Here is a 19,511-nt window from a genome sequence, read left to right as displayed (position 1 = left end):
AAGTTGGAGGTGGAGAAAGGATAATTTAATTTCCATCTCAGAATTTGTAACAAATGACATTCTCGTCTTTAGATGAGGTACTATGTAATATGTTTCAGATCTTAGCTACAGATTGCTGCATTCTTTATACCATTGGCAAAATTAGCTGACAAGAAGAAAGATTTATAATGAAAACTAAATTGCAATGAGATTACTTCTATTTCTATGGAATATGATTCCGTTTCCCAGTGATGCATATCAACTTAATTTGATGTGATCAGAATCATACAAAAACAGCTCTTTGGGTGCAAATTAGCTCCCATTGTCAAACATATGCTTCACCTCGGTTCGTTTGATGCAAGTGGACAGTAGGGAGGCGACTTAGTGCTGCTCACCACAATCTCATGCTCTGTCTTATCATTACCGCACATTTCCCACATATTCGACTGTAATTCATGCACTATCTCTAAATGAACACATAATATTTTTTTTAATCAAACATTGCATCCAATCGATGAGGGCCATACGCTGTCATACAATGAATGAAATTAAAGGTAATGTCTGGCTTATGTGGGTCCCTTTCTTTATAATGTCCTCTCCTTTTTTGCATCTATCTGGAGCACTATGTCCTTTTCCCCAGGAGACTGTGGGTCCTATCCTACCTGCATGGATGCTTTTGAAACACTGTCAAGGGAGGCCTGATGGATCCTCAATATTCATGATGTTCTCCCCAGTGCCTCTGGGGGCACAGAATGTCCCCCACCGAGTTCTGCTCCACGTACAGTTTGGAAGAGAGAGAGAGCATGTGCATCAGCGTTATTCTGGGAGATAGTGAGCTCACCACCATAACCAAAAGCATTGTCTCAGTGCTTTGTTGAGGAGACAGCTGGTGAAAAAGGGAAACCGAATGTCTATTTCTCAGACACATTCAAAAGACTCTGCAGTGAGGTGCTCTGATGTATGCAATAACTTTGCCTTGAGTATCATGACTCTGTCATATGACAAATATTCCTTCGAAACTTACATGGACCCTGCTTTATATTTACTATTTGTTAAAGTATTTAAAGAGGGGCATAATTTTCTCAAAATGCCTACATATATTGCTGCTCCAACAGGCCCATGGGTCTTCAATTATATTAGCAGCAGTTCACTTGATTACGACATTGCTAGAACTTTGGACCCTCTTGTGAGACATTATGTCCTTATATTGTTTCTGGAACAGTGGCAAGTAATTTTCTTAACTTTGAGAATTTAGCTACGTAGCTTAGGTGCTGTAAGACCACTACTATGGTGATGGGTGAAGTATAATTGCTTCATAACATAGCCTCAATAATCGATAGCTTAGTTCTCTTATGAGCTAACATTCGTGCCCTATTCAATATTACTTTTAAAATAAGAGAGTACACATTTTACCCAGCGCTGAGGACACCCGCAAGGCTTTTAGTGTGAAGAAAGCCCTGAACACCTTACTTTTGAGGAACCCTTCGCTAATAACAAGCCGCTAATAGAATCACTGTCTTGAAAAAGTGACCAGGCCAACCTACCATATTCAGTAACCAGAACCTGTATTTCCAAACCAAGTGGTTATTCTACCACTAGTGATGATGGACACAATTTCACAGAAGTGAGATCTCATGTTGGTCTTGATCCTTGACACTGTGAACCCAAAGCACTTCCAAGGGACCTTTTGGTGACATTCAGACATGGAAGAAATATATTAAATAAAAGAAATGAATACATAAATAATTAAAAGATGCCTCTGAGTTTTGCTTTAGAAAACATTTGATATCAAAACATTATATGACCATAGATCAATATTTCTAATATCTTTATTTGAAAATGAGGCTGCTTTGAGATTACATAGTCCATGGAAATCCATGTAATGCCTATCTAAGAAAAATACGTTTTAGAAATCATTGTGAAAACCACCCTTGCTGTCACTTTCCTAAATGTGAAATCAAGTGTCTAGACCACAGATATATTGGTCTTTTCCAAACAGTATACGACTTGGAAAACAACCCTTAAAACAGACTAATTGCAGAAGTTTAACATCCACTACAAAGGAACTAAGCTAATGAATCCTGGCCAATTACCTCGGATAAAAGTCCACCAAAACTACTGTATACATCTATTTAAATTGAATGAATTTCATCCAAGCAGGTCCCAAGATACTCAAGCTCTTTGACCATACTTTTTAATCATTACCATAGGCTTTACTCCATTATCCCTAGCAAGATTCCCCTATTTAGATAGGGAAACTAATACCAAAACAATTCATATCCTAACCAATAGACCCAATCACAGGACACAAAGCACCACTCAACGGAGACACGAGCCTTCATATTATACAACTAGGGATAATCAATCTATCCAATATTCTAAAAGTGCCACGTCTATGGCAAATAGATATTGTACAGAAAAAGTTACTTGAGTATCCAAGATTATTGAACATAGTTGGAAGCCCAGCAACTCAAACAGTCCCATAGAAACACCTATAGTTTTGACCATCAGCTGATCCTGCTTGTCTGAACCAACCAAGAGAAAAGGACCACAATTCTATGGCACTTTAATCCTAACAAGTTTTCCGCATCATAAAATAGAATTGCCATACACAATGACAGCATAATCAGCTTTCGCAACCTAGACTTCCTTAGTTTCATAGAAACGTGGTTCTCACCAAGCTAATCAGTGACTTTTAACACACCAATCCCGGACAGACATAGACCAAAGCAGAGACCTCGAAAATGCAAGTGGGTGTCACCGTAACATACCCAGATGGATACGATTGATCAGTTTTCAAATTACCATAATACAGTGCCCTCAAATCTATATTCTTCATATATAACCTTGATGAGATGACTTCACTTGCAATCATTAAGCAATTGTAATGCCAGATCATCCAGCTCTAGCTCAGTTTTTAAAGGTCTATGTGTAGTGCTTCCATCTCTATGCTGAAAACATGCAAATACAATTAGACTACAAAGTGTGACTCATCAAGATTGTATACCAAAGTAAACTTCATTATCACGATATTCTGTGTCTGGGCTCCCACAATACCAGATATATCAGGTTCGACTGACCTTGAACAGAGCAGCCAATCTTATCTGTGCTATAAAGACATGTTACCATATATCATCAGCTTGGAAATCACTCTGCTGATTTACAGTCACGACAAGAATTAGACTGAAATTCCTGATTCACATTGACAAGATTTTTTGGAATCTAGGCCCAGAATACCTAAGCAACTACGTCTGACACTACCTCCATTTCCACTCTCTCAAATATGCATTCCCAAGGAGACTGCAACCAAGCAAAGAAGACAATAGTTAGGTGCAGATGCAGAAAAAGAGTGCTAAAACAACGTTAGATTAAAAAGATTGTTTAGTTTAATATATTATCCCCAATATATCTATTGTTTGCAACCAAATCATTTGAAACACTGCATATTCCCATGATGTCAGGTGACCTATTTTTGCAACTATAAGAGCTAAGTTGTACATATCATGATTTAGCCTGGTGCAAGTATGATCATTACTCCCTATCCCAGTTCAGCAAGGAGTGCCAAATATTTAAATATTTTAAAATATGATATCGCGCCAATATGAATGATATTGAATGATATTTGAAACACAGTTTACTTGTTGAGTAAGCACCTAACCAATGCACAATAATTAAATAAATATGACGGTTTATAAGAAGTCACTTTCACAAGTATTCCACCAAGAGCATATCATTTTACATTTTAGATCAAATGCAGATCATGGTAGAGGAAGATAATTTTAATATAAGCAGGAATAGAAATGGGACAGGCAAGTGGTCAGCCCAGGGAAAAACTAGCGGACAGCAAGGGAAAACCAATCTGGTACTGACCAAGATAAGATCAATGGTATGACTGATGACATGAGCTAGTCTAGGTCCAATTGACATAATGTTTCCAAATTATAAATCACAGCTATGGTGCCAGTAGGAATGGTAATCAGCCCATACATCTTGACTTGCCTAAGACAATAGGATTAGGCAAGGCAAGAATGGTTGATGTCAACGAGTCTGTAAAAGAGATGGGGACTAACTTATTGTGTACAGGCTGACAATGACCAAGCAGTAAGCCACAATGGAATCACATTGTGAGGAAAAGGTAACCTTAATTGATTCACATTTAGCGGTAGTGGAGAAAGAAAGAAAGAAAGAAAGAAAGAAAGAAAGAAAGAAAGAAAGAAAGAAAGAAAGAAAGAAAGAAAGAAAGAAAGAAAGAAAGAAAGAAAGAAAGGTAAGAAAAGAAGATTTCATCTAAAGAATTGCAATTTGTCCTCCACATCAACACATAAGGTCATGGTGTAAAATGTTGTAGCTATGAGGAACGGAAGGGACTATTTCAGGGACAAATGTGTCCGAGATTCTTTTTTCTGTAATACAAAAGATGTCCGGGTCATGGTCTGAGAGCAAGTCATTACTTCAGGGGTATGTTTAGGGATGGACTGGGCATTAATAGGGAGGGTATAGATGTTGTCATAGTGAGAAAGGGGGACAAAGCCACTGAAAGTGTTTGTGACGAAAAGGGGATGACTCGCAACAAAAAAAAAAGAATTGGCAATGCACCGAAGCAAAGAGGCAGGATGGAGGGGGGCTCCAGTGCCGGAGCAGGACGATTAGGCGCGGCCAGTTCGGCGCGGGCCGATTCGGCGCTACGACGTTTGGCCGTGGGGATGTTTTGGCGTGGGGTGGGGGTTATAGTATTTATTTATGTGATTTGCACAAATGATGTTTTGGCGCGGGGAGGGGGTTACAGTATTTTTTTACAGTATTTATTTTGAAGCACATGCTTTAGAGTATTTTTTATTGTGAATTGCCCGAATACTTTCTTATTTTTTTTTCTGTATCAATTGTTCAATCATGGGACTTAAATATAAATGTTTTGCTGCACAGGCACAAGGCCAGTTTGGTCTTGTGGTTAAGTTCAAAGCCTCACAATCTTGCAGGCCATGGTGCGTGGCTGGGCTAAAGCTTTTAATTTTATTCTATTTGCAAAATATCACATTATTTTTATTTAAAAGGGGGAATTAACGAAAGGTTCTGTTTATCCACAAACCATGGCCTGCAAAACTCTGGGGTAGAGAACTTAACGCAAGACCACTACCTTCGAGGTGGTAGCTTGGAGGTGGTAGCTGGCAGGTGGTGGGAGGCGGTAGTGCGCAGAGGGTGGAGGAGAGAGGTGGGAGCTGGCAGGGGTTTAGAGGTGGTAGCTGGCAGGTGGTGGGAGGGGGGAAGTGGTAGTGGGAACAGGGTAGGAGGGGGGAGGTGGTAGTTGGCAGGTGGTGGGAGGGGGCAGGTGGTAGTGGGCAGGGGGTAGGGGGTGGAGGAGCGAGGTGGTAGCTGGCAGGTGGTGGGAGGGGGGAGGTAGTAGTGGGCAGGTGGTGGGAGGGGGGAGATGGTAGTGGGCAGGGGTGGAGGAGCGAGGTGGTAGCTGGCAGGTGGTGGGAGGTGGTAGTGGGCAGGGGGTGGAGGAGAGGTGGTAGCTGACAGGTGGTGGGAGGTGGTAGTGGGCAGGTGGTGGGAGGAGAAGGGTGGTAGTGGGCAGAGGGTTCTTTTTAATTGTGAATTGCCCAAATACTTTATTATTATTTTTTTTTTATTAGACTGTTCAATCATGGGGGTTAAATATGTAACTTTTGCAGCACAGGCAGAAGGCCAGTTTGGTCTTGTGGATAAGTTCCAAGCCTCACAATCTTGCAGGCCATGGTTCGTGGCTGGTCTAAAGCTTTTAATTTTATTCTATTTGCAAAATATCACATTATTTTTTTTTCAAATAGAATAAAATTAAAAGCTTTATCCCAGCCAGGAACCATGGCCTGCAAGATTGTGAGGCTTGGAACTTAACCACAAGATCAAACTGGCCTTGTGCCTGCGGCAGCAAAAGTTGCATATTTAACTCGCATAATTGAACAGTCTAATAAAAAAAAATAATAATAATAAAGCATTTGGGAAAATCACAATAAAAAATACTACACTTCACGCCAGTCACTTGACCCCAAATTATTTTCAAATGCAACAGGTTGTCAGGCACAGTTCCTGTCAACGTGCTGCATTTGAAAATAATTATGCTTTTAAATTTGGCGTGAGGGAGCTTAGATGTGGCTGCAATGTCAGCCACGTCCAAACGTCCCTCGCGCCAAATCGGCGGCGCCAGAAAGGCTCCCGCGCCGAAATGGGCGCGCGAACTGGCCGCTGCGGCCAACTGGCCACGCCGAACTGGCCCGCGGCGAAACGGCTGCGCCAAAAGGGGGTGTACCCCTCCAGTGGTGCAAACTAATAAATTGGTGGTGAGAACGAGAAGGGTCCTAAAGGTAAGCTATCACCTGATATAGCTAGGAATATGAGTACCCAGAGAGCTTGCCATTAGCACTTTTGTGTTTCTGCCATGGCACAGACAGGCTTCCATTAGGTGTGCCACCTTCATGCAGATGGAGCTCCCAACAAGTCTCGCCCCTTTACAAATGCACAAATACCCAAAACACAAGGAGAGCCAAATGTATCAGGTTCATCCGAAAGTCCAGAAATCTATGAGTGGGACACACATTTCTTTAAAGTTATCTCTTCTGTCTTCAATGTTCTTAGGTAACATCACCACAGAGGCTTCTTCCTCCTCCTTAATCTATATGGATTATTTGTGAGGGTTTCCTCTGGTGAAATCGCTGTATACTTAAATGCAGGCAACTCATTACATTGGTAAAATGGTAGGGTCTGTGCCAATAAGCTAGTAGTTTATTCTCTGAAATGGGAAGGAGGAACCAACCTTTATCCCCACCTTGCACTTCAGTAGTTGGGTCTTACACTCTGATTCTTTTCTTTTTCTTTGGCCTCTCTCAGACTCGGGTGAACCAACTCCCGAATGAGTGTCATGCATGCCGTGCTTTTTTGTGCAAAATAGGAGGCATTCACGGCTGTATTATCTTAGGGGTCCCATCCTTCTTTACACTTTTCAAAAATATCTTTGGTGTAATCACAAAGAACACAATGTTTGTGTTTCCTGTGCAATCAATCATGTTACATTAGAGAGCATTAGGTAGGGCAGCACCTTTTTTTTAGGAAATGGCACCTCGGTATCTATTGTTAAAGGTCATTTATCATGTATCCAAGTATATATGGGAAAGCCCTGAACTGTTAATGGTGTGTACTGTTATTAATAAAATAAATCTTAATCACTTAATGCTTGTTATTCTCACACTCTCCTTCTGTCATGCCTGTGCCACTGGCGCACACATTGGCAACCATCATGGACTATTTGGAACTCGTTTATCTTCAGAATACTCTTTGAACAACCCCTATTCGCACTGTGGTCCTTAATTTCAATTTGCACGACTTTGGTACTTCCTTATTTAATTCCGCTAACTACATGTACCATAATGCACCTTGCTACATTTATCAATTCCTGGCTATTCCCATTCATCAGTATTGGAACCACAATCCCCAGAAGCCCTAGCGATCAGTACTGCTTCCACCTTCTCAGGACCAGAGAGGGAAGAGGCAGATTACTTTCAGGTGTGCTGCTCCAGGTGCTGCCAATTAGCCTGCCTCAGTACAGGGCAGGGCTGTATTTAAGCCGCTGCCTGCAGGAGCTCACTCTCTTGCAACAAGAGTTCTCCTAGCCCCTTTTCGTCTTGAGCCACCATTTTTATTCTGTTCCTGTTGCCGTATTATCCCGCTTCAGCCCTGGTCCTCTGGGCTCCCTGCCTTGCTGCCCTACTCCTTTGGGCTCACTCCTTGCTGCCCTACTCCTCTGGGCTCCCTGCCTCACTGCCCTGCTCCTGTGAGCTCGCTCCTTGTTGACCTGCTCCTCTGGACTCCCTGCCTTGCAGCCCACTACAGTCCTCTGTAGTCCACTGCAGTTTGCCTGTACCTTGTGGCATCCGTTACTGCAGCCCTGCTTCCTTGTTTGCAGCCCCCCTGTTTCCTGGCTACTGCTCCCTTGTGCTCTTCCTTGTTTGCAACCCCCTGTTCTTGATCCCTGTCCTTCTCTTCCTTGAGTCTTCTGCCCTCTCCTTAGGTTATCCATTTCAGTTATTCGGTTTCATTAATGTCCTTCTGCTAGCTTTCTCTTGTCTTTCCAGTCTTGAGTTACTGTGCTACTATTCCATGTACAGTTTCTGGTCAGCATTCCCTACAGTTAGATACTAGGTTTCTGCCCTTCCTTTCTTCCGGATTCTGTTCTTATCGTTGTTCTCTTTGACTTCCTTTTCCCTGGATATGTCTGTTCTTGTCTTCACTTGTGTCTTATGTAAATCCTTTGTACAGAGCGTGACTGTTGGTTTCGGGCAGGCAACCTCTGCCCCTTCCCTTGTCGCGTTTTCAATGTTGTTCTTCGTGTCATTGTTTGGTTCCTGCTGGACCCGTACAGGCTTCAGTCTTGTGAAGTACTGTTACCTTGTTCGTGCCTTACGGTTCAGGTACAGACACCCACTGCTGTTGTTCCCAGCCATGAGCATACAGAGTGGGCCCCTGTTATAGCAATCTGTGCAGAAGGCTGGAGTTTCCAAAGGTCCGTGGAACACTCTTTCCCATTTCTGCATACACCCCAAGAGGGAATCCAGTTTGTTTGTACCTTTGTAATCCCTGCCCCTTTTTGTTCACAGGTACTGTTGCCTATTCTTCTTTCTTGTCGAGCTTACTGCTGTGTGTGCTTATCTGTCACTTTACATCAGCACAGCCACCCAAAACCTACCAAGGTGCCCTGTGTCACTCTTGACACAGTGCCATCCTTGACACCTTCATACTAAAATTGTGATCCTCCCAATGTCCTTTGACCAGCAAGTGTTTGGAACAACTACACTTCTTCTGGGATATTTGCTATCTTACTTTTTAAATAAGAATCATAAAGCTTCTGTTTGTTCCTTGATTGCATAAATATTTCCTGACATAGTTAGTCCTTTCCAGTTTGGTTCTGTCAATGGAATGTTTGCTTCTTAAACTGTACATATATATATTCTCACTTTAATGGATGGGGGTTTAATGGATCATACATTATTCTATCTAGGTACACGGTCTGCTGCTCTTTTTCTTGTATTTTGTTGTTTCTGCATGAATTCCACTCCATGTAAAGAACGGATACATTAGCTTATGTATGCTAGCACCATTACCATGTGGGAGATAGTTTTCAGGTGGCAGAAGTGGATCCTCTATCCTACTAAGGGTCAGCACAAACCTGCCTGTTCCTGAATTGGCAGGTGATAGCTCCTTGACACTTCCAGTTTGGGTATGTAAATTAGCCTGCATATCAACTGTGCAATGGCATCCTGCTGACTCACTGGATAGGGGCCAGTGAAGTTTTTGATTTCAAACTCTAGAACCACTCTTCTAAACTCTTTTGTTACCACACTTGTGCTGATTTCTTTATAATTGTTTGCTTGCAGTCCTGACTTTAGACCAATCCTACCATATGTTTCTCAAGCTACTTTAATGTTTGAGTCAGAGAACCAGAGATGTCCCCTCCCAACTAGCTGCACTATATCTCCAGTGCTGTGTAGATAAACAACTGGTGCCCCTGGGGAATCTTGGTGTCTGAGATTCGTTTTGCTGGAGGTGAGGATGACCTTTAAAGGGGGAGATGAAATCTTGTCCGGGTCCCTTGGGCTGGTTCCTCTTTATCCAACTTCTTACACCATTTTTCACCGAGATGGATGCCAACAAAAACACACTGTAGCAAACAAGGATTATTGTGTACAAACCCAAGTAAAGAGGTGCAAAAATGAGAACAAAGGATGGGTACATTTCCGGTAAATTGATGAGGGTTTCAGAAATTAAATGTGCAGTGATCTTCACAGAGCTATAGGTCGGTCTGTAATATGGCCTTTCCCTTAGGCAAAGTTCAGTAAGTGCTTGTGAAAGTTCACTAAAATTTGTAGAATGTAATGACTTTCATATGAAACCCTTCACAGTAGATTTTTTTTCAACAATGTAAATTTGTGTTTTCAGTAACAATGATACCAAGTTTCTAGTGAAGGATTTCACAGCATCAAGGTTGTTCAAGAGGATTATTCAACAGGTGTTCCTGGTTGCCGATTCTTGTGGAAAGAATGGGCTATGTATTGTGTATTTATTGTGGGTAAATATCATGCAAACAGCCAACCTAGGGAGGGCAGATTGTAGTGAATAGTTGTATTTTTTTGGTGGGGGAAAAGAGTTTTCGAACTTAAGCTGGGGCCTATGAGAACTGAACAGGTCTAATGACAGTTCATAATCACTTTCTGGTTTCAGTGACAAACACCTCCAGTGGGGAGAAAGGGAGTCACCACATCAAATCTTATTCACACAAGTGGCACACTTCCCTTGGTGGCAGTGACAATCTAGAGGTGAGATGGGGTCTTCTCATTTCATGAGGATCGAGAAGGGGCTCAAGCCATGTCTGCTCCACCCCTGTGGGGATATACACATCAGGCAGGATGCAGCTGTGGGCGAAGACTCCATGACTCTCCAAAGTTCGGTGAGTCAGAACTCTGGTCTTAGGTCTCTGTAAAGGCTGAAAGAATGGCCATACCATAAAAGTTGGATGGATGAGATGCTCTGACAGTTTCTGTCATTTTTAATGTTGAAGAAGCTGCGCAACGATCTGGCCTTTGGGGGATACCTCTGCTCCTTCAGAGGGCTCAAGGTAACCTGCAAGGGATTACTGGAAGTAATGCCAGAGTTGGAGTGAGTTGAGAAGAGTGATTGAAGTAGAAGAATGAGGTGGAGGGCAGAGGGGTATGGAGGGTGTTAGGAAGTGTGCTGCTTAGTCCCTGCTGTGAGAAGTTTCATATGAAAGCTTTATCTACACTCTACAACTCTATCTTGCCTTGCTTATCATTAAAATGTGAGATCAGAAATGAAGACATTTCTTTGATACATCCTGTTCTTACTGCTTCATTTGAGTACATATGATGGCTCGAGGTAACCCGAAAGTGATTACCTGAGGGGATGCCAAAGCTGGTGTGAGGGGCGAGGGGCAGCTGGAGGGGGGAAACAGGAGTAAGCTGGAGGGTTCCAGAGGATTTTCATGAGGGCTCCTATTTGGTCACCATCTTGCCTTTATTATCATTAAAGCGTGTGCTCACAAATGGATCCATTTGTTTGAATGTGCTTTTTACTGCTCCATTGGGAATCATATAATAGCTACAGGACAAAATATTGCTGCTATTTTTTAATTCTTTTCAACACAATTAGCAGACCTAAATCAGTATGTTTCATGAATGTTTCTACATCTTTCTACTTAGTTCTTGGATCATCTAAAGGCTGGAATTGAAGATGTATGTGGGCACTGGGGTCACAACTACTGGAGGGATAAGTAAGTATGCTACTTGTCATATGTTACTTTCCACTATTAGACACGTGCTATGTGAATCACTTAATAGTTACTTTGAAGTAAAGGAAGATCTCATATAATGATTAACCTGATTAATTTTGTGGCCGAGGTGCACGATAAATCTCAAAGCTCGGCCAGTAGCGGGAAGCATTTAGCCCTTTCTATACATTTGCGCACACCATGCTAAGCATACTTACTAAACATAACATTTCAATAAGGAGATGGAAATATTCTTTGGGCAAACAAATAACAAACCTCAACATATTGAATTATCCACAAACAAGGAAATGGGGAGACAAGCAGTCATCACTTTCTGTTCTAGTTTTTCTTTTGTCACAACAAGATGTCTCCAATGCTGTCCCACACAAATATCTTAAAATTTACATTAGATGTATTAACGTGACTGTTTTGTGCTGAGCAATGACCTTTTTAAAAGACAAAATCACAGCTGAATTCAGGAAACAGCTATGTGCTATTTTATGTTCTTCCCCGTTAGGCCATGGGTCCACCACTGAATTGCAAGATAACCAACCCAACTCTATGGGATCCACGGATATTTGCTCTGGATAGAATTCTGTGTGATTTGATTATTTTAGACTGTGCACAGAAGAATATTCGCACATGTGATCCTTTGGAGAGAAAGTTGCAGGCTACACTCTAATGTGCTTCCCATTAAGGAATGGGAAATTATCACCAGGTGTTGAAATCCACTCTACCCCAATAAATTGACCAGGGTTCCACTGCCTTAGAAACACTTATGGAATCCTCGTAGTCAACACTTCTCTTGGCAATAAAAAAATTGGTCATCATTCAAAATCATTAGGGTGCCAAAGGAAGTTGAGTCTTTCCCTGGAAGTGGCAGCGTCTTTGGGTCAATTCTCTGTTGCTTCTTTTTCATCAGCGTTTAGCAGCTGACCATGGTAAAGTCAATGAATGACACAACCGTCAGTTGGATAAGTGTCCAGAAAATATCTACATCCCTTCAATTCTTGGTATGCACTCGTTCTGTCCTACTTTCTCTGAGTCCTCTAGGTGTTATTGACTTGTCCTGGATTCTACAGCAACCTCACGAAAGTTCTTGGCAAAATGTGCCCATCAACACAGGTCGGCCCCCAGTCATTTTGTTTTGCACCTGGTCCCATAGTAAAATGATTTAAAATGTATCTTCTCCAACTCTGGCAAACAATCTGCAGGCAAGCAGGCAGTCTCCAGGCCGGCAGACATCTGACAAAGTTGCTTGCAGACCAAACTCCAAACCGTTACCAAGCAAGTAGGCCCCAGCATTGATTTGTTAGACTTTCTCCATGGACAGTGGAGATCAGAACAGTGGCCAGTCCTAACTGGTGCATGAATGGTGCCCGCTCTCATTTTCCACACTGTGATGTCATTTCCTTCGCTTGGGGGGGCCAAGGTAATTGTCAGACCCCTAATCCAAGATGGAGGGGACTCAAGTCACTGAGCAGAGATACCCCTTAGAGGAATTCTACATCCCCTTAACTGTAAAGTGTAGCCGTCTGGCAGTCCCCTCCCCCATGGGGAGCTATTTCTGCTAGGCACTATATGCCCCAAGGCTACCGTATTCTTGAACAAAGGACTCCATCACTCTGCAGTAAGTTGTAATGGCCCATCCTGATTTCCCCAGAAGAGATATATATATAGAGAGAACTTAAGCTTTCCCTGGCAGGGCACCTCAAAAGAGGTGCATCTACCTACTGCACATCTCCCCTGATTAGCTAGATCTCATACTACATGCTCCACCTTATAACAAAAACAAACTAAGTTTTAAAGTCAACTGTGTGTTAATTTAATTCCATGTTCGTTCTTTTCATACAGAATTACAGGAACATTCTGAAAAGAAAAATCTGTATTGTACTGCCACAGAGAAATAGTACTTTAAAACATGGATCTCAGTTTTCGAACTTGTATGCATATGACTGCTAAGGGCCCAGAGGCCAGACTAGTGCTGTCACACAAGGCCTCAGTGAAAGGACAGTATAAGAAAGGCATGTTGCTCTAGTCATGCTACTTTTAAAACCAGTGTGTTTTAACAACATGCACAGTAGGACCCAGTGGCTGTGGAGAGACATATGCACATTTAATCAAATACAGCTCTAAGTTCGCACTTCGCTGGCCTCTCTAGAGACATACCTCCTACATCAGTGGGGGAGGGGTCTGCAAGTCTTAAGTTATCTACTTGTGCAACGACACAGGGAGCTCTCATGCTGCAAGTTTTCGGCTTCAAGCGTTTAGTAATGCAAAGCATGACTGCAGCTGCTAAGTACGAAAACAATCCTGGGGCTACACGTAGGGACCGATTGCCTTTCTCACTGCAAAGGGCGCAGCTTTTGCATCTGATGAGAGAGAGACAGGGTGTTCACAAGGCCCTCATGGAGATTCAGTGCTCTGTGCCTCCAGTCCTTAGGTACAAACAGAGCCTTCCAGTGTACTGGGGCAAGAGAAAGCCCACTGGCCAATTAGGATTTCCCCCACATTTTATTTTGCTATGACTTCATTGTTGATGTTTTGGTAGGAAGCTTTATGTACTTTTGTTTCATTATTTATCTGTGTATTATCGCAGTGCTAATTTTAACCCCAAAGCACAAAGTGCTGCTTCATCCACTTGTTTCATAGCACATTTTCTATATAAATAACCAGCTGTCTCTCACGGTAGGCTGGAGCCAAGACTGTGAGCCACCTTGGCCATCTCATTGTTATCCTGACCAAGCCTAATCGCTTTTTTCCCATTACACCCACAGGTTCAAAAAGTTTGATAATAAGTACATTCGTAAACTTCTAATTCGGGAGAATCAACCAAAGTCAAGCATCGTCTCACTGTATAAGAAGCTGGAAATAAAGCAAGCCATTGAAATGGCGGAGACGGGAATCAGCAGGGACCCGTCCTTGTCGTCCCTTGTGTAAGTACTGTGTCAAAGTTTACCTTGAATCCCTCCGGGCCCTTCTGGAATTATTTGAAGAGCTAAGTAAATTAGAACCACAAAAGTGATGGTGGAAGGTTTTGAATGAATCTGACCTACTAGCATTGCTCTGGGTAACCTTCCACACCACCGTTTTGTAGCCTGTCTGCACCTTTGCAAAAGGGGCCCAGCCATATGCAGATCAGTCAGGTACTGCCACCAATGATAGCAGCCCAGCCCGAACTACTAGACCAGGTCCCCTCTGCACGGAAACACAAGCAGCCCCAGACATGTTTCAGCCTTGTTGGACCTCCTCAGTGAGGTGCAGCTTGGTTCCCTATGGCACAGCGAGCAAGGGACCCACACCTGGGCATACCCTTCCTCACATAGTGAGACAAACTATAACCACAAAAGTGATGGGTATATAGAGACATGGTGTGCTGTGCTAAGTTTGCTCAGTGTGAGGGCTTGTGTCACTCGATGCTTGGGCATACTTGGACACCCTTATGAAGGCTTGGCAGGTATAAGAGTGGGGACGCCCAAAGACCTTTCCTGGTGGGTGGCTGCACGCACTGCAAGCTGCTAAACAATACACCTATGCTTCAATGACAGAACCTCATCCCGCAGAATCTCTGAAGGTTTTGTCTTAATTATATTTTGCTTGTTTCCATATGGTTGTAGGTCATTTGGTCGAATCAAAATGGTCGACAAGGGAAATGGTCGACACCAAAAGGTCGACAGGTCAAATGGTCGAATTTTTTGTTTGTTTGTTTTTTCACTTTTTTTGGGGGGGGGTCCCCCCTTACTCCCTTTTTTTTGCTAAAAAACCCTTTTTTTCCCTAAACGAAAACCTAAAAAGTATATATATAAATTAAACAAAAATTCGACCATTTGGCTGTCGACCATTTGACTAGACACCATGTGCTTTGCCAGGTGAGCGTGAAGTTTTCAAAGCTGTCCAAAAAACGCAAAAACGGCATCACAGAAAATGTATATTTTTCACACGAATATTAATATCAACGATTGGTCATTTACAGTGCTTGTATCTGAAACTAGCATTATGTTTCTAGGTGGGTAGCAGTCTCTTTCGGTAGGTGGGTGGCGGCTGGGATGTGAACGAGCAGTTGCCTTATAGTTTCCAAAATTCAAAATATCAACAGAAATCCAAAATAACAACCATGTTGGAACTGGTAAAGTAAACTTGATTTGGCTAATTACAGATAGATAGTTCTCCATTAGTGCTGTTGTTAGTTCTTACAGATGGTCCATTGAGACACTTTTCACATGGCCCATCGTGGACCATAGAATTCCTGCCAAATCGATGTTATCCTCATGAGACATACATCTGGGAAAGACATGAAACGTTGTGATGAAAGTGCGTTTAAGTTGTGCAACCTCCCTTCTCGAGATCCACAAATGAGACTGGAGATGGATAACATGTACCCGCAGTCACTTGCAAAGGCAATAGGTCTGCCATTTAACAGGTGAAAGTGCCCATTCCTTTATTGATGAACGATGTTGTGTACGTGGTGTTTTATGTGTGCGTGTGTGTGCACTGCTATTGCCATACTTTAACACTTTGATTGAATACTTTCATATAACCCTGAAACACTGAAGAGAAGAGTAGAAAATAGTAAAGTAAACCCCAATATGATCAAACATGAAAATAGTGCTCTCTTATCTTATTGAGGACTTCTAGTAGGGTTGTACTTTTGTCCCCACTAGAAGGTTATGTTATGTTAATCATACTTATATAGCGCACTATCACCAGATGCATCTTGGCGCTAAGCAGGACCAACCAGCAAGGCTACAGCATAAGCCAAAGTAAGCTAAAACACAACGGGCCTCATTACGACCCTGGCGGAAAGGGGTTTACGCCGGCGCTAACAGCGCCGACCCCTTCCACCTGACTACGAGGTCCCTTACCGCCATGGCGATTTTAACGCCTGCTTTTTGCAGGCGGTAAAATCCATGGCGGTAAGGGACCATGGAGTTAATTACGCCACCGTAATTTACGGTGGCGTAATTAACGCCTTCCCCACTCCCATTATGCCCTATGGGGCAAGAATGGGAATGGGGAAGGGTAAAATGGGGATTGGGGATTTACCGCCCCGCCAAGGTCGGGATGGGGCGGTAAATCCGCCAACCACCATGGCGGAGTTGGCAGCTTAGCGCCATGGTCCTCCGCCAGGGTCGTAATGAGGCCCAACGTGTTTAATGCCTGTCTAAACTCCAAATGATTAGTTACAGATCTTAACAAGAACGGAAACTGAATTTCATACATTTGCAGCCGCAACCAAAAAAGCACAGCCACCAGTTCTCGCTAACATAAAGCGAGGGACTTGAAGCAAACACTTGTCTTGGCATCTAAGACACCCACCGAACATACCGTGAACGTTTCAACTGCAGGTACTCTACATCCATCCTATAAAAAGCTCAATGCACAATACAAAGAGATTTGAAGGCCACCCGACTCTCCACAGTAAGCCAATGGAGCTGGCGAAGCACTGGGGAGATATGACACCCAAAGGGAATGCTAGTGGCAAACCTGGCGGTCACATTCTGTAGGAGTTAAAGGTGGTGTGGCAGATATTTAGGCTGAGCAAGGTTACAATAGTAACTTCTGCTCAGCACCCGAGCTGCCACCACTGGGGAATGTAATGCTTCAGGAAGAAAGGGCAAAACCTTCCAGAAGAATTTGAGATGGAAGTGGCTCAGATCTGATGTGAGCCTCCATTGAAAGAGAGGAGGCAATCTTTTCACCCAGAGCCTTAACCACAGAGACAGGAGTAGGAAGAGGACCTGGTGTGGGGGCCAGGAATGAAGCTGAACCAAGGAGATACCGAAGGGGAAGAAGCACCACCAGAATTTTTGTCTTGTCACCATTCAGATTCAGCCAGTTGTCCCCCATCCAGCGCCCAATATCTCCCAGGCAACCCCTCAGCTGAGACGGATAAATGGGACATAACAATTACAGTAAATAAACAAACAAGTGTCCTCACCAGTAAAATAGGTCATGGCTTCAAGTGTGAGAATGCTTGAGAATGCTTGTAATTTAAAACCCACCCCAAAGAAAATAACACCAGAGATGCAAGAAATGGGAGAAAGTATTGCTCTGAGTGTAGTTCCAGTGGTGATAGGTAAGATACTCCCATACAAATGATATAGTGTTAAAAGCAGGAGCGATCATGACCAAAACGTCTCAAGGGCCCAAGTGGACCGTGGGGGCAATTCAGTGTCACATGACCCCAATTCAGTCCTTGATGGGCCGATGCATCCCATCTGGGTTTGAATTTTGATGCAATCTCATCAGGCTCAGTCAGGCATGTAGGATTGTGGAGGCCCTGACACCAAGCGGGCATCGAGCAGGTGCTATATGCAGTTGAATGGGGAGGTTCAAGTGATGCAGGTCAGGGCAGTTCCAAGAATGTTTCACAGTTGGCCAGGCTGAGTCAGGCTTTGGTTGCTGGAAGAGGTTGGTGAGTGATGCTTCAGTGGTTCTAGTTGGCAGGCGACGGTGGTTGAAGTGGTGATCAAGGGCGCATCGATGTACAGTCAATGAGGCAGCAGTTCTCAGGCTAGCTGAGCCGAACCATGGTTATGACCCCCGATTAGAGTCATCGGGTTACCCTCCAGAGATCTTGTTCAGGTTCCAGCATTGGGCAGGCACTTCATGCCTAGCAGGTAACTTACTTCGCTAGGACACAATGAAGTGTCAAGCTAGTTGAGATGCAGTGCAATAGTTCGGCTGGTTGGGTGAATACAGACACCAGCACCAGCGCCTTCCCTATTGTTCAGGATGTGGGGAACATGGAGCAACCAGTGCAAGAGAACAGGGTACTTTGGCTGGTCTGACCCTCCTGTTGCTGTGAGGCCCTAGCAAAGGACTTGAGAACAGGATGCTCCAGTTCAGGGTCTGCTCTTCAGCACAAAAGATCCATTGCAGAATGTTTGGTCCTGGTCCACTGCACTGGTCACTCCCAATGTTCCCTTGGAGTGGTTAGCGGACAGATCCTCTTTCTGTCTTGGATGACACCTTCTTCACCTCCTGTGGAGGGCTTTGCACAGTACAACTGTCCCAAAGGAAATCTAACTGAAAACCTTCAGAACATCTCTTTGACCTTAAATGAAACTCAATGAACATAGGAGAATCTTCTGAGGGGGTGCAAAACCCCTTCATTTAAGGGCACAAGTCCCCATGTGATTAGTCTAAAGCTAGCCTGCTTTTTGGGACCAATCCCTGCTCCTGGCTGGAGTGGGCTTTGCCCTCTTAATGTCACACCCAAAGTGTTTTTCTCCAGAGGAAATGGAGGAGACAGGAAAGCGAGAAACAAGATGGTGGAAGGATTCTTCTAGTGTCCAGAGCACTCCTGCCTATCCTACTCCTACTCCTACCCACTTCCCTTGCCTTCAAAGGATGACAAAGACATTTAGACATGCAGCACCCTGGTGTGACGCTCCTCCTCCTGAATGAGGGTGTTTCTTTGATACCTGTGCCCAGGACAGCTGTATGCTGTGCAGCTGTCTCTGGGGCAGGGGGATACAAGCCCTCACAAAGAGAATCAAATAGAGGCTGCATCCCCTGGGTTCCTGTCCTGTTGCAGGCACTATCGGCACATGAAACCCGAATGCATAGTCCCTTCCACAGCAGAGCTGACTTACAGGAGCTGACACATGTGGGATATCAATTGGGATGTGGCAGCCATGATCATAAATAGCAACATGAATTGTCCCTTAACACAGGCGCAGTTGTTTTTAGATAGTACCATGCCACCGGCATGCGGTATCTATGATCATGTACTTTGGGTACAGGGGGCATAGCTTAAATGTCACCCAGGTGCTGCAGTGACTCTGATGTTGAGTGGGCAACTTGTGACCTTGGAACCTGCTCTATGCCACGAGCAGACCGAGTGCTGCGGATCAGGCTACTGATGCAGCGGGGCATAAATGCAGTATGCATTTTTTATGGAGTATCGCCAAAGCAGGATCTGCTTAGCAGATTTCCTCTTTGGAGAAGGAACCACGGCATCATTTTATGTATTCATAAAAACAAGAAAAAATCCAGGCCTTTGCACCCTTGTGAAATGACAATTCCTCACACTAACGTACCTGTATTAATGGAAGCTGTGGGTGAAGATTGCAGTGTTTACACCAAAATGTCTATGGAAATCAAATGGGATCTACTCTGGAGCAGATTGGCAATTGCACAGCTGGTGTAGAACACTAAAATAAACAAATCCATATTTTGGTGTAAGCATGTAAAGGTTGATAATTTGAAGAATTAT

General features: G+C 43.5%; 1 protein-coding gene across 1 annotated transcript in view; it reads left to right on the top strand.

Moving 5' to 3' along the window:
* Positions 1 to 19,511, top strand: part of LOC138526326 (sodium/hydrogen exchanger 2-like) — a 680,323-nt gene that overhangs the window by 480,459 nt on the left and 180,353 nt on the right. Inside the window, exons 7-8 of the mRNA XM_069636927.1 lie at positions 11,223 to 11,293; positions 14,068 to 14,226. Of these exons, the coding sequence (XP_069493028.1) occupies positions 11,223 to 11,293; positions 14,068 to 14,226 (230 nt within the window). The remainder of the gene's footprint in view (positions 1 to 11,222; positions 11,294 to 14,067; positions 14,227 to 19,511) is intronic.

This window comes from Ambystoma mexicanum, chromosome 7p (assembly GCF_040938575.1).
Source record: "Ambystoma mexicanum isolate Mex_15411 chromosome 7p, UKY_AmexF1_1, whole genome shotgun sequence".
Lineage (NCBI taxonomy): Eukaryota > Metazoa > Chordata > Amphibia > Caudata > Ambystomatidae > Ambystoma > Ambystoma mexicanum.
Note: the sequence above shows the minus strand (reverse complement) of the source record. Positions and strands in the feature narration are given on the sequence as shown.